Below are 15786 nucleotides of genomic sequence, written 5' to 3' on the forward strand. Positions count from 1 at the left end.
ACCAAAGCCGACAACATCGTGTACTTACTGCTACTAGGGTACAAGGGTTGATCTCCATCCCCAATCACATTGGCAAACTCATAAGGATCAAATCCAATGTTGCCCAAATCATTATCATCCATCCCTACTTCTTCAGAAACAAAACAGAACCTACTTTGCTCATCTTCTTTCACATTTCTACTAGCATTAGTAGTCCATTCCCAAGGTTCTCCATGCCATATCCAAATCTTATAGCTTTGGTCAATTCCATTAAAGTATAAGTGGTCCCTTATAATTCCAACTCCAAACAATCGAATATTCCCACATTTAACACATGGACAACGAATATGAGTTGTATTTACAAGATTTTCTACAGCAAAATTAAAAAATCCTTCCACACCTAACTCATATGCCTTCGATCTTCTATTCGCATGCATCCATGACTTATCCATCTCACACACTATAAAATCATACATATGATAAAGTGAAAAGACCAGCAATGAAACACTACTATATTGATAGAGAAGAGAACAAAGTGGGGAAAAGGATAAAAAAAATCCACAATAATAAGATGACGGTTTTTACAAAATAATCGTCGCGTAACATAGATTAAGACGACGACATGTCTATTTACCGTCATCTTTAAGCAAACAACAAGATATTTGTTTTCTTTTTGAAGAACAGGTATGGGTTATGGTCGCCTAACAACAACGGCGGTAGTAAATAAAAACCGACGTATAATAACAATTTAGACGATGGTTGGTTTGGTGGAAATCAACCGTCGTCGTGGTTTACAAAAAACCAAAGCCTAATTATTCCATCCCCATTCCATTTCAAAGAACCCTTAACAGAATGCAAACATCAAAACATAAAAGAACTCATATATAGCTCCCAATCAAGAACCCATAGCTCCCAAAACATAAAAGAACCCATATTAAGAAATCAAAGCTGAGAGAATATGCAAACTAACAGAATATTTAGAGAGATCTAAGAGAATATACAAACTAAGAGAGTGCTGAGAGAATATATACAAACTAATAAGAGAATATTGAGAGAGAGCTGAGAGAATATACTTACATGGATATTGAGAGAGAGCTCAGAGAAAATATCAAATTCTTGAGAGCTCAGAGAATATACCCAATGCTTTGAGAGAGAGCGAAAACTTCAAGACAAATTTACGTTGAAGAGAGAGAAGGAAATACTTTAGGGTTAAAGGGAAATTCTGAAAATTTTAAATCCCGGTCAAAAATTTCAAAGGACCGCGTTTATTAAAGACGACGGTAAATACAACACAATAGTCGTTTAATTTCAAATTTACAACAACGGTTATGTTACAATTACGCTGTTGTACAACGTTTTGACGTCGCTCATACAAAAACCGACGTCTAAAATATTACATAATTAGCTTTGGGGTGCGTTTCCTGGGATTCAAACGCGCGTATTGACCAAAACGAGCGAAAGCAAACTGGTGTCGTTTCAATAAAACCAAAACCCTAAACCCTAAACCCTAAATTTTACAATAATTATAAAAAAAAATACACAAGTATTAGAAAAATGAACCGAAAATTGCTATAGACTCCTTACAACAATGCCTTCTATATTAGTAGGCTAAAACCTATATTAAAGAATTTTAAAGAATTTTCGATTTTATGACCACCAATGGATCACATAACCTTAGGGTTATGTTATGGAAAGTATAATGACTATTGTTCTTTGTCTCTAAATCTTTTTCACTTTTGTTATCACTTGTAATTTTGAAATCTAAAATTAAAATTTTTAGGCTTGTACGGGGGTAGATATTGTCTCCATGAGTGCATAGAATTTGTCGGTTTATTTTTCGGATTTTTTTTTGAATATATTATGAATATTAGTAATTAAATAGAAATAAAAATATTTTTCACATTAAATTTTATAAAGATTTGGGGGAGATAAAATTTTTCAATGAGTGCATAGTACTTTTCAGTTTATTTTATGGAATTGGTTTGAAATTATTATGAATATTAGGAATAAAATATAAAAGTCACAAAAAAATTAAATGACAAATGTAGATAAACGACGTTGCATCAGTTTACAATGACGTTAAATAACACATAACGTCGTCCTTGAAATCATTAGACGTCGCAATGTAATCACCAACGTGGTTAGGGAGTTACAACGTCAATCTTATTTCAATAACCGACGTGGGTATAGTTTACACCGTCGATTATTTGTAAATAAACCACGTTGTTTATAAATACAACATCATATTTTAACCTGTAACGGACGTTGTATGTCTCTACAACTGTTTTCGTAGATTACAGTTTTATAAATTAACCGACGTGTATATCAAACTTAAATGACGTTTTTGAGATATGCCGTCGATGTTTTCTTTCCCGCTATAATAAGACGGCGGTTTTCTGTATATATAAGACGTGTAAATAAAAATACGACGTCGGTTTTTGGGAACAATTTAAATTTTTATGATTTATTTTCATTATGAATATTTGTAATTAAATACAAATAAAAATATTTTTAACATTAAATTTTTTAAAGATTTATAGGACATAAAATTTTTCAATGAGTGCATAGTAGTTGTCAGTTTATTTTATGGAATTTGTTTTGAAATTATTATGAATATTAGGAAAAAAAATATAAAAGTCATACAAAAATTAAATGACAAATGTAGATAACCAACGTTGCATCAGTTTACAACAACGTTAAATAACACATGACGTCGTCCTAGACATCATTAGATGTCGCAATGTAATCACCATCGTGGTTAGGGAGTTACAACATCAACCTTTTCTCAATAACCGCCGTGGGTATAATTTACACTATCGATTATTATGTTGATAACGACGTTGTTTATAAATGCCACGTCACATTTTAGCCTGTAACGGACGTTGTATGTCTCCACAACTGTTTTCGTAGATTTCAGTTTTATAAATTAACCGACATGTATATCAATCTTAAATGACGTTTTTGAGAAATGTCGTCGATGTTTTCTTTCTCGCTATAATAAGACGGCGGTTTTCTATATATATGAGACGTATAAATTAGAATGAGACGTCGGTTTTTGGGAATTAATTTAAATTTTTACGATTTATTTTCATTTTATTTCATTCCAAGACATAAATATTTTATAGAAAAAAAAAACACTAGAAACAAAAATACATTTCATTTGATTTTTTTGATGAATGTTTAGTTAATTACCAAAAATATGTTTATATACATTATCAAAAAATTAAAATAAACCTAAACATTTTTAAAATAAATATATACATTATCACTTATATATTGTTCTGTAATTGCTTGTTCATGAATTCTGCTCATTCCAGCCTGACTTCGTCAATATTTTCTTGAGTATACACAACTGGTTCCTTTTTCTTGTCAAACTGCAAATAAAGAACAAAAACCGACGTGTTACAAGTAATAAAATGACGGTTTTGAAAGAAAACGTCGTGGTATTAAAATAAAGAAATTATATCTTAAATTTTACCTTCTTCTCAAATGCTAGGCCTGCATCATGAATTATATCTCTCATGAAACGCATCACGTAATAGCCACACTCTACATTTTGTTGGTTGTCTAGGAGTGCCTTGTAGATTTTTCCATATGGGTGATTTACGTGATGATTGTTTGCCTGTGTGAGAGTTATACATTTTGATTGAACTGTTTCAAGAAAACAAAAAGTGTTAATGACAAAACTAAAAATCAGCAAAAAAAAACATTAACCGTCGTGGTAAAAAAGTGAAGATGACGGTTTTGTAAAACAAATGACGTCGTATTTTATTTCAAATGTCGGAAAATAAAAACCGTCGTTGTGTATCATTCTAACGTCGGTGACGAAGAAAAACGACATATAACCAAAGTTGTTTTTAAATAAAAGTTGAACAGAAAAAATTAAAACATCCTAAAATGAAAAACACAAACGACGTGGTTTTTCAATTAAGACGATGGTTTCAAGATAATACTGATGTTGTAAATGATTTCAAACGTCGGTTATAATATACCGTCGTCGTGTTTTCACTACAATGTCGGTATTTGAAAAAGCCGTCGTATCATTCAAATGCAGAAATAAAAAATCTTAGATTTTTATAAATAAACTTACGTATTCACTATATTTCTCATGTCCTCGTCAACAGAGCGGTTTGGCAATGAATCCATGTAATACATAGTTTCCTTAGCTGGTCTCACAATTATTAACACCCAATGACCCCTACACAAAATGATCCATATAGATTAAATATACAACAACAAAAAATATTACAAGGACCAAGTATAGAGGGGGACTAACCCTGGATTATAAGGCACCAAGTAAAATTGATCCCCATCTACATTTTTCAGGCGGTCTAAGAGATATTTTGAACGGTGAGATAATGTTCCCGATTGAGAGCTGACTTGTCCAGGGTCCACGAGGCCAACAAGGTTTACCATATTTTCCATTTTTAAATAGTCAAATAGGTACCTAATTAAATATATGAAATTCAATTAAATGAGATTTTAATTTAAAAGAAAGGAAATGTAAAAAAAAAACAAAATTGGATTTCTAGAATTACCTCATGTATAGTGCAATCATTATGGATCCAATCTCAACCATGGAAGCAAACTGTAAAATGTCTTCACATAAGAGCCAGATATCATGCTCAATGCCAAACACTTCCTCTGGCATGTGAACTGTAATGGTCTCTTTAGCAGGCTTCAACTTGGTCTCGACATATTGGCATAAGGTTAACAGATGAGCTAGCATGTCAAGCTTTGAGAGATCCTATAACAAGAAATATAAATAAAGAAATAAAAGTTAGTTTGTACATGAAGTAAAATAGACGACTCCAACAAATAAACAAAACCGACGTGGTATATAATATCAACGACGGTTTCTAGAACATATTGACGGGTTAAAGGTTATATACGACGGTACATACATAACAGTCGTGGTGTAAATGTTATAACGTCGCTACACAATAGAAAGGTCGTCTAGGTTAAAATAGACGACAGATGGTAAATTTAAACCCGACGTCTATTTAAAATTTAAAAATCAGAAAAAATCAAATGTCAGAGATTTTACCGTTTCATCTTGACGGTTTTTAGCAGCATCAGCATCAGCATCATTCGTGGGATTGTCTTCCTCTAATTGAAGGACATTAGAGCAGCTTACTTTGTCAGACATTGGATTTTTTGGGCTTTGCTCTTGAGGAATTCGAGGTATTGGAGTAATTGGTGTAGTTGGAGTTTTATCGAGCAAGTTGGGATCAAAGTTGGGAATTAGTTGACTGAATTGTTTCAACAAAATTTCCCTCTTTGCTCTAATTGCCTCCAAAACACTTCGCTTTGCCCTGGCCTCCATCTTTTTGGTTTCCTCTGTCACTGCTTCCATAACACTTTCCTTCAATTTGTAGCAAATTTTATTCTGTCTCGGAAAATTGAAGAATTGAGTTGGGGAAACCCCAGCTCCAACACCTCTGACCCTCCCACCATGCTCAGGGGTTCCCAAAGCCAAGGTCAAAACATCGTTGCTCCCAGAGACAGTTAGAGTGCCCTCGGACACTTGTTTTTTCAAATCATCCTAAAAGTGAGAGAGAGAAGGTTAGTGAGTGAACAGATTGTAAAACTGATTAAATAAATAAATTAATAAAAATATTAACTGACGTGGTAAATAGGTTACGACGACGGTTTATTTAACAAACAGACGCATAAATATATTTAATACGTTGGCCCAAAACTACCGTCGTTTTGTGTACATTAAAACGTCGGTCTGTCAAATAACCGTCGTTTATTTGACATCAGAGATAAAAACCCAACCAAAATATTCATTGATCCAAAAAATAGTGTACAAACCAATTGCAGAGAAAAAGATAGGGAGAGAGAGTGTGTGTGCGTGTGAATATGAAGAAAGTTCAAAATTTAATTTAAAAAACCTAACACAGAAACACAAAACCGTCGTTGTAATTTAATACAGACGTCGGTTTTATAAAAATACTGACGTTATATCTTTTTTAAAAGGCGGTAAATAAAAACCGTCGTGGGGTTTCATTTATAACGACGGTTAATAAAAAGATCGACGTCTGAATGAAAAATTAAACCTCTGTTTTACAAGTTTAGAACAGAGTCAGTGAGACTTACGATTAATTTTGCCTTCTCTGCAACCTTTGGATCAGGGATGTTTCCCTGTTTATCTTCTTGCCTTCTTCCATAGCAGAGATCGATCGATTTCTTCACCGGGCATGGTTTCTTCCAATTGATCCTCCAAACCAACATACCCTTTCGAGTCAACCTATGGTTGTACTCGCATTTCTCCCTTCTCTGTGACTGCTCAGAATGCATAGCCTCAAAATCTTGGGATAAACTTGAAGCTACAAAGGCATCCCATTGAGATTTCTCTATGAAGTTATAAAGCTGAGGGGGCTCTTTTAACTTCTCCTTCTCATTTGCGAATGGAAGGATAAACTGACTAGCTAAGGTAGACTTAAAATCCTTCCATTTTTTGGCGGCAGACGACAGCACCATCTTCTTGTCCCCTTCCCCAACAACATAAGCCATTTGAACAGCTTCCCAAATCTACTCCTTCAGGTCCTTGGGCAATTGAGTTCATTTCTTGTCCACAAGAGGGACTCTGGTGCGTGCCAAAACACCAATGTAACTTTGCATCTCAATAGCAACCTTGCCATGTGCTCTTCCACTTTTATTGTACTCAACCACAGGCTTAATCTTCTGGATTTTCCTCTTCACAACACGGCTCATTGTGTTGATACCGCGAGTCGATTTCGTCACTTCATCAAATGTCGCAGAGCTTGGGTCTTTCTCGAAAGATGAAGTAAATCTCATCTTCTTTGCGGGATTGCTTGGAACAGATTTGGATTCACCCATTTGTGCCTTTGAAACTGCAATGTCCTTGCCTTGACCTTTTGACGCTTGAGCCTCCTTACTTTGAGATTTCGAAACCATGTTTAGAGGGAAATACAAACTAAAAGGAAAACAATGACGGTTAGGTAAAATACAGACGTAAAATGAAAGTTTAGACGATGGCAAAACAAAAGAACCGTCGTGCTAATACGACGTGGTCATTAACTTAACACGATGGTAATTAAATAAAACCGTCGTCGTATTATAAGTTCATAAATAAAAAAACCGCCCAGTTTTCTCTCTCCCTCATTTGTTTCAAATCAGACGACAGTTTTCTCTTCAAACGTCATATTTATTAACACACCACGTCAGTTAGTATGAACAGTCGTGCTATTGAAATAGCACAAATTTAATTACCGTCGTGGTGTGTCAACAAAAAACATCAAATTCGAGAAAAACCCGTCGTCCTCTCATGACCTGTGAGTGATAACAGTGAAAGGTTTGGCAATTTCAAACCACCTTCTTGTCTCAAACATCAGTGGGACTCGTTCTTTTAAAAAAAAAAACTTCAACTGATAAGGAAAGTAAAGAAAAAAAAAAGGAGTGAGAAAGTTTTCAAACCTTTGGCTTGCAAAGAAAGTTTTCTTCGGAATCAAATTTTGGAGACGAAGGCGAGGAAGAACGTAAAAGTTGAGAATGAGAAACTCAACTTTTTTGAAATGAGAGGGAAACTGAGAGAAAACTGAAAATTTTAGAGAGAACGTAAAAGTTTAGGTTAGGTGACCAAAAAGTTTATATAGTGTCCCAATGATAAATACAACGATGGTAGTCATGAAAATCGCCCTAGTAAGTATTTATTACGACATTAAAATAACATCAACCGACGTGGTTAGTAAAAAAGCTTTTTGAATTTTTGTATTCCGAAAACGACGTGGTTAGTTCGGCTCTACATGACAAAAGTTTACTTTTGAATACGTGAAATTACAAGTTACCACGTCGTTTTTTTATATGGACCGACGTTGTTTGTCGAAACCTCGTTGCCTTTAGATTAATTTCCGACGTTGTTTGTATGTTTAATACGTCTTCCGTGTTTGACAAACCGACGTTGATTCCTTTTGTTAAACGTCGTTAGGGTTTATATAACCGACATGGATATGAATTTTTTTTTTTTTAAATTGAGTTTTTTTCCATGATTTCTTTCAGTTTCTGTTTTTAATTAGGGTTTCAATTTCAGTCTCACCTCTTAGGAGGCAATTGTTTGGATGTTGGTGTGTGTGTATGTTTCTGTATCTGATTCACAAACATACACACATCACCAACGTTCAAAAAAAATTCTCTCTGAATGAATATCTATGGCTGCCGTCGTCAAAATTCTAGAAGACAATGGTTTGGATGTTGATGTGTGTGTGCGTTTGTGTATCTGAAGGACACAAACACACACACATCATCAACTTCCAAAAAATTGTCTGTCCGACTTCAAATATGAGGCTGCCGTCGTCAAATTTTAGAGGCAAATTTTTGGATGTTGATGTGTTTATGCCTTTGTGTATCTCAAAGACACAAAGACACAAATATTATAAATTTCTAAAATATTGTCTTTCTGTGGTCTGATTATGATGAGAAACAGATTTCCATCTAGTAAGATTTCGAAACTCTTGGGATCTCAAGAAAAATCTGATTCTGTCGGTGGTTTTCTATATAAACCGTCGTGGTTATTCTCAATTCTTGTCATTAAGTTGATTTACCGATGTAGGACACAAAAATACAAGAAATAAATAATAATAAAAAATTACAATTAAGACGACGGTTTAGATATAAGTCGAGACATATAAATTGAATAAATACGACAGTCTCAGAAAATTGGTTATGTCGGGGGTTTTCCATATAAACTGTCGTGGTTATTCTCAATTATTATCATTAAGTTGGTCTACCGTCGTAGGATACCAAAATTCAATAAATAAATAGTAAAAAATTATATTACTAAGACGACGGTTTATATATAAGGGTTGACGTATACAGTTAATAAATACAACGATAATTTTAACTTCACGACGTGGTAAATTTTATTATACAAAGTTAACTGAACAAATCAACGTGGTTAGTGTTAAAGATACCATCGCAATACACTTCAAGAAATAAGTTGATAAATTTATCTTTATCGTCGTTGTACATGCATTTAATATGGCGGTAGTTTGTAATTTACCACTGTGGATTGTTTTGAAATTATACGGCGCCAGATATGAAAACTTGGTCGTGTTTATTACGGAATAAAAACGGCGGTTGTTTTTAACACCGTCGTCTTTACTTTCTACGTCCATGGATTCATACCTTTTGCCGTTGTTTGTGGGCTCCGAGTTTACTCTAAGGAAAAAGCTTTTCAATAAGACGTCGGTTTTTTAATTAGGTGTGTCGTTTTTTAAAAACACCAATTGGAATCTCCATTTTTTAGATGTTTAAGTTAATCATGCACGGCGGTTTTATAAAACCGTCATCTTTTCAAACACAACGACAGTTTTCCGTCAAACCGTCGTTTTTTTCTGGTTGTCTTTTTCACTTTTTATAGTAGCATTAAGTGTTAGAAGTATGTCCTAAAAGCTAATCATTAGATGAAATCTTTTATAGAAACTTCATTTAAACCAATCAGTTGGGTTAACATAAAAGGGCAAATATGTCAAAACAGGTAAGATTCATGTATAACCATCGACCTACTTGACAAGTCCATGGATTTATGAGATAAGGAAAGTGATCTAAAGAGGTTAGATGCAAAGGGACCTTTCCCTATAACTCAAACAAAAAGTGTTCCTGGTAATAGAATCGATCAACTGGGCATTGAAGAAACTGCAAAGACCGGTACACACTTTATCTGCTCAATTATGAGGATGACAAGTCTCGAGTCATTATTATATGGACACTAAGATAAGTGCGTAGGTGCTTGCTAGTGAGTAAGTTCATTGAACGAGATCAAGTTAAGGAATCTTGTATGGAAGTTCTACTGGCATGTTAAACAAGATTTCTTCGGTTGCAAAAACGCAAGGTTAATCCTTAGACTTGAGGCACCATGGTTGTCTTATGAATGCGTAGTTGGTCTCTGATTGTATCATAAGGTTGAGCTTATCCTTGGGCTCGATTCAAGGTAACGTCAAAATCCTCGACAAGTTCATAGAAGCAAGTGAGTGTATGACAAGGGATCTCAACTTCTAGTAAGAGGGAGAGAATGTTATGAGATATGATTTAGGAATCTTCAGCCAGAGTCGGAGCACAATTGAGAAATAGTCTTCTAATTGTGCTCATATTGAATCATATAGCCAAGAGCGATCACGTTAGGGATTTGACATGGATTTCGTATCCTATTAACGAGATCAAGAACATTGTGAAATAGAGAAGGATTGAATTACATTGTAATTCCAACTAAATGGGTTCTCCTAATATAGAAAATGAAGACTTTTACAAAGATTTGTATGGATGATATCACTGAAGGGACGAGACTGTGAAAATTAAAAAGGAAATTAATTAAAATCCCTTAATTAATAAAATACATTCATATGCGTGTCAATTTTAATTGGGTTAGGTGAGTTAAGGTTTTTAACCTAAGTCCTTAGAAGTCATTTTAGAAAGGGATAAATTTGTCTTTAAAATTTTGAAGATAAGGTGGGTGGGAAAATAGAACATGAGATGGAAATAGCACCCCTCTTTAATAAGCGAGATAGTGTTGCACTAGCCACTAGGTAAAAGCAGGGACGGTACTTGGCTTTGGCTAACCTGGGCTACAACCCAAGTGGCTTTTAAAATCCCAGCCCAAAATTTTTTTATAGCCCAGCCACCAAGTGAATATCCTATTTTATTTAGTATCAATTACATATTTGCAATTGAGACTTATGATTTATTTATGAATTATCAAATAGGATTTGTAGTTGATTTTGGTGTTCTTGCTTATCCAATAGGTTATACTTTAACTTTATAATGTCGGATCATCATCCAAATCCTAAGAGATCAAAGACTATTCGGGATTTTTTTTTAAAGAAATAATGAAGAATCAACTAGCATGGGTTCCAACCCTCCTCTACTTCCTCCAATTTGTGAGGAGCAACCTCATTCTGAATCTCAAAGAGTTGAATCTAAAAGTTTAAGAGATGAGTCTCAAAGAGCCAATTTTGATCAAGAAGTTGATACCAATTCTCTTGAGCGTGATCCAGGATTACGTCCTCAAATAGACACATTTCCGCCTAATCAACGTGATAATGTTCGAAGAGCATATATTCTCTTAGGACCATGTCAACCAAAACTAAAGGAATATCCATCTCATTTAGAAGGGAAACAAATGCGTCGATTTAATGGTAATTGGTATAACCATTATCCTTGGCTTGAGTATTATGTTCATAAAGATAAAGTTTTTTATTTTCGATGCTTTCTTTTTGACATTGATCACTCACATAAGGCATTCACTGTAGATGGATTTAGAAATTGGAGAAGAGTTGGTGGCAAAGAGTGTGCTTTCCTTACTCATGTAGGCATTATAAATTCACCACATCATTTTGCTATCCAAAAGTGGATGGATTTAAAGAACCCGACTCACCATATTGATAGAGTTGTGCAACCCCAACAAGAAGTTTCGAAAAATAGGTTGAGGCTTACAACCACAATAGAGGCCGTTAGGTATTTAGCAAATCAAGGAATGGCTTTTAGAGGTGATGATGAATCTCATGACTCCTTTAATCGGGGTAATTTTATTGAGTTGGTAAAGGTTTTTGCAAGAATGAACGAAGAAGTTGAAAAAGTTGTGTTACAAAATGCTCCTCTAAATGCCCAATATATTTCACATAAGATACAAAAGGAGATCCTAAATATCTATGCTAATAAAGTGAGGAAAAGGATACGCGATGAAATTGGGGAAGATGAGAAATTTTGTATTCTCGTTGATGAAGCACTTGACGATTCTAAGAAGGAACAAATGGCTATTATCATAAGGTTTGTTAGTTGTGATGGGCATATTCGAGAAAGGTTTTTTGATATTGTGAGTGTTCATGACACTAATTTCTCAACTCTTAAAAGTGATATTTGTAAAGTGTTTAGTAAGCAATATGCGTGGTCAAGGATATGATGGTGCTAGCAATATGCGTGGTGAATGGAGTGGCTTACAAGCATTATTTATCAATGATTGTCCATATGCATATTATATTCATTGCTTTGCTCATCGCCTTCAATTAGCTTTAAACGCAGCTGCTAAAGAGGTAGGACTTGTTTGGAGATTTTTTTCAATGTTGAATAACATTGTGAATTTTGTTGGTGCTTCTGCCAAACGACATTCTTAGTTAAAATTAACCCGACAAGTCGAAATTGAAGACCTATTAGCAGCTGGAAGACTTGGAAAGGTAAAGGGGCTAATCAAATTCAATGTCTGCAACAACTTGGAACTACTCGTTGGGGCTCACATTTTAGTTCTATTAGGAGTTTGATTGATTTATTTGGTGCAACCAAGACACTTCTAAAGGATATCAGTCATAATGGACCTACCTCACAATTTCGTGGGGAAGCAGAAGGTATTAAAATTTCTACGTTATTTTTGACTTTGTCTTTGCCTTGAATTTGTTGGACAAAACTATGAGATTCACTAATTTTCTTTGTCAAGAACTTCAAAGAAAATCTCAAGACATTGTAAGTGCTTTGAATTTGGTTGCAAGTACAAAAATGGAGCTTGATGAGTTGAGAAACAATGGTTGGGATGACTTTATACAAAGTGTATGATCATTTTGTGAAAAACAAGAAATTAGTATGCCTAATATGGGTGCCCGTCATACAATGGGAACTAGGCGTTCTTGTCAACAAAAAGATTGTATCACAGTGGAGCATTATTATCATATGGATGTATTTAATGAGGTAATAGATTATCAGTTGGGGGAGTTAAATACTAGATTTCTAGATGAAACTGTGGAACTCCTTCGTCTTAGCTCATCATTGGATCCCCGTGATGCTTTCAAGCGATTTAACATTGATGATATATACACTCTTGCTGAGAAATTTTATCCTCAAGATTTCACTACAATTGAGTTGCAGGCTTTAAATCAACAACTGGGATTTTATAAGATTGACATGGATCACAATCCAACCTTCAAGAATCTTGATTCCATTCCTATATTACTTGAGCGCTTAGTGGAAACAAGATTAGCACAAACCTACTACTTGATTGACAAATTGATTCGCTTGGTGCTAACTCTTTCTGTTTCTACAGCAACAACAGAACGAGCATTTTCTTGTATGAGACTGATCAAAAACCGGATTCGAAACAAGATAGGTGATGAATTTCTTGTTGATTGTATGTTACTTCACATTGAAAGAGAATTTGCTGATAATATAGATAATGAATCGATAATTAATGATTTTAATTCTATGAAGACTCGAATGGTGCAACTTATATAGTGTCCCCCCTTTGAGTAGATGTATTATTAATTTTTGTTATCAATTAAATTACATCATACTATCGAGTTTTCTATCTATTTAGTATGTTTATATGTAAGGTAAATTTAGCCCAGTCAAGTTTGAAATCCTGGGTCCGTCCTTAGGTAAAAGGCATTTACGTATTATGAGAAAACAATGTAAAAGTGGTTTTGGTGTGAAAATGTTAATTCCTGACTTACCGTTTGTCAATCCCACCTAAGTCATATGACTAGAGGTCGTAACCTCATAATTACAAGAGACAATTATCAAGTTTCCCAAAATTGGAATAAATTTTTCCTTTACCATTTTCAGCATAAATCCCATCTTTGGGTATGACAATCCTTACCCATCGCTACCACCACATTGCTACCAAATGCATATTTATTGTTTTTCCATTTTCAAATACGGGTATCAAAAACGTTTTTGATGTTTTTGTTGGTAGAAAATTGTTCTCCGTTTAAACTACCAAATACATTCTCAAATCTTGAAAATTGTAAGACGTTATGAGACAAGCCTTAAATATCTCTCCTCTCTGCTTTTGCCTCTCTCTCTCTCTCTCTCTCTCTCTCAAGCAAATATTAGAAAGAGACTAGTTATCTGGTAAGGGTGAATTTGATTTAAATTTAGTGGGCATTGATTTGGGCCTCAAGACCAAGGGTGTGTTGATCCAACCCCAGAAATTTTGAAGCATTCTCATTGTATATAATAAAGCCCATTTCATATTCTAGCAAGGAACATGATAATCATGAAGAAAAAAAACTTAATTGCATAGCTTACAGGGAAATTTTTTTTAAAATTTTATTTTTTGAGAAAAGCTTACAGGGATATTAGAATCGAAAAGCACCTAATTAAGTCTCCTAATACAATCTAACAAAGGTTGGAACACATACATAGTACAAAATCCACCAACCACTCAAATTAATTGTAGCCTCTGCCTCTCTCTCTGGCTGTTAATAATTTTCTCTTCACTTGGGGCGACATGCTGTCTCAATAGGTCCAGCTTGCCTTGCCAACTGAAAGACAAAAAATAAAAAATAAAAAAATCAAAAAATCAAAATCAAAATCAAAATCAAAACACATTTTAATATATATATATATATACACACACACATGCTGGTGTAATTTGGAGAGTTTACCTGAAAATAAGCCTCAAGCCTCTTCTTCAGTGTTGCATGTTCTCTCTTCAATGCTTGGAAAGTCCTCATGCATCTGGATTTACCATCAAAACTTTGAAGTGACTTACCAACTTTATTTACACATTTTTTCCCTTTTAAAATTTATTCTCTATATTATCAATTTATTATATGTTTTGTACAATTATAAAGAAAGAAGACTCAAATTCGAGTTAAGAGAATATAATTATGATGAGAGTTTTTTAGCGATTGATGCTAGGATTGCGTATGTACCCTTCTCCATTTCCTGCCTTGCAATATTCCCTAAACTGTTGGCACTCAGCTTTTACCTTTTTGGCTCCGATGCTGCGCACCAATTAAGAGAAATGTTTAGTTGGGATTAAATCTTGTCATCTCAAAAGCCAACATAGAATATACTTGCAGATTCCTTGCTAATATTTCTTAAAATTAATAACAAATTGAGGACGTTTTATTTTTTACCTTGAGCTACTTCCCTTGAACTGATGCATGTAGCCGTCCAATTTATTAAAATCATGAGGGGTCTTCTCTCTGCATATACATACTATACATTATTATATGTCCCTGACATATATATTGTCATTAAAAAGAAGTGAAAATTATAATTTGACTCACAGCGCCAGCTCTATGGTTTGGAGTGATCTAGATGAATCTTGGTAGTAGGATGTAGCAATTTCCTCTACAAAATTTGGGTTAGCATCGTCTTGCAGCTCCTCCAACTGAATAAACTGTTCGTCCAGAAATCCCTGAAATTCCCAAAAGTTTTGAAAATGAAGAGTGCTAAAATAGCTACAAGTGCACATTAGTTTTTCTTTTTTTGAATTACTGTTCTGGGATTATTGTGTTGTGCTATACTTTTTGAGAACTTATGTCCAATGCATGTTGCACGCATGAAGAACAAGGGAAAGGGAAAAGGTAAAAAGAGATGAAAAAGAAAAAGAAGAACCTGATCAAATAGGGACTGCCTCATGAGACGAACCTGCCTCTGGTTCTTGTCCATTGAACAGCAAAGGATATAAAGAAGATATATTGGGGAGAGAGAGAGAGAGAGAGAGAGAGAGAGAAGACAGTGGGAAGAAGAAAGTGTGATGAGAAATTAAATTGTTAAGGAGCAAGAGGTGTTTATATAATACTTTTGGGGGGGGGGGGGGGGGGGTGTGGTTTGTAGGAGGAGGGGAACTGAGGGTAGAACCATGAAAGGAAGAAGAGCATGGAGTGATTGGGGGTTTTGTGGGGCAAATTCGATTCTGGTACTAAGTGAAATAAATAAATAAGTGATTGGTATTGTTTATGAATTATGTTAAATCTGGAATGATCTGCTTCTACAGTAGATAGATACCTTATTCTAAATAGTAAATAGCCCCTCATTTAGATATTATCATTTTAAAAAAAAATTGAAATG

At 34.5% G+C, this 15786-nt stretch overlaps 2 protein-coding genes across 2 annotated transcripts; one reads left to right on the top strand and one right to left on the bottom strand.

The window, feature by feature from the left end:
* The first annotated feature begins 10843 nt into the window (after nucleotides 1-10843).
* LOC117614983 (zinc finger MYM-type protein 1-like) lies at nucleotides 10844-11899 on the top strand. The gene has a single exon (XM_034343946.1). The coding sequence runs from the start codon at nucleotides 10844-10846 to the stop codon at nucleotides 11897-11899; it is 1056 nt and encodes a 351-aa protein (XP_034199837.1).
* A 2299-nt stretch (nucleotides 11900-14198) lies between these two features.
* LOC117616227 (histidine-containing phosphotransfer protein 4-like) lies at nucleotides 14199-15384 on the bottom strand. Its single transcript, XM_034345474.1, has 6 exons — nucleotides 15331-15384; nucleotides 15000-15130; nucleotides 14847-14915; nucleotides 14640-14711; nucleotides 14370-14442; nucleotides 14199-14246 (listed from the first exon to the last, which is right to left on the bottom strand). The coding sequence occupies exons 1-6, from the start codon at nucleotides 15382-15384 to the stop codon at nucleotides 14199-14201; spliced, it is 447 nt and encodes a 148-aa protein (XP_034201365.1).
* Between the last annotated feature and the right edge of the window lie 402 nt (nucleotides 15385-15786).

Source organism: Prunus dulcis, chromosome 1 (assembly GCF_902201215.1).
Source record: "Prunus dulcis chromosome 1, ALMONDv2, whole genome shotgun sequence".
Lineage (NCBI taxonomy): Eukaryota > Viridiplantae > Streptophyta > Magnoliopsida > Rosales > Rosaceae > Prunus > Prunus dulcis.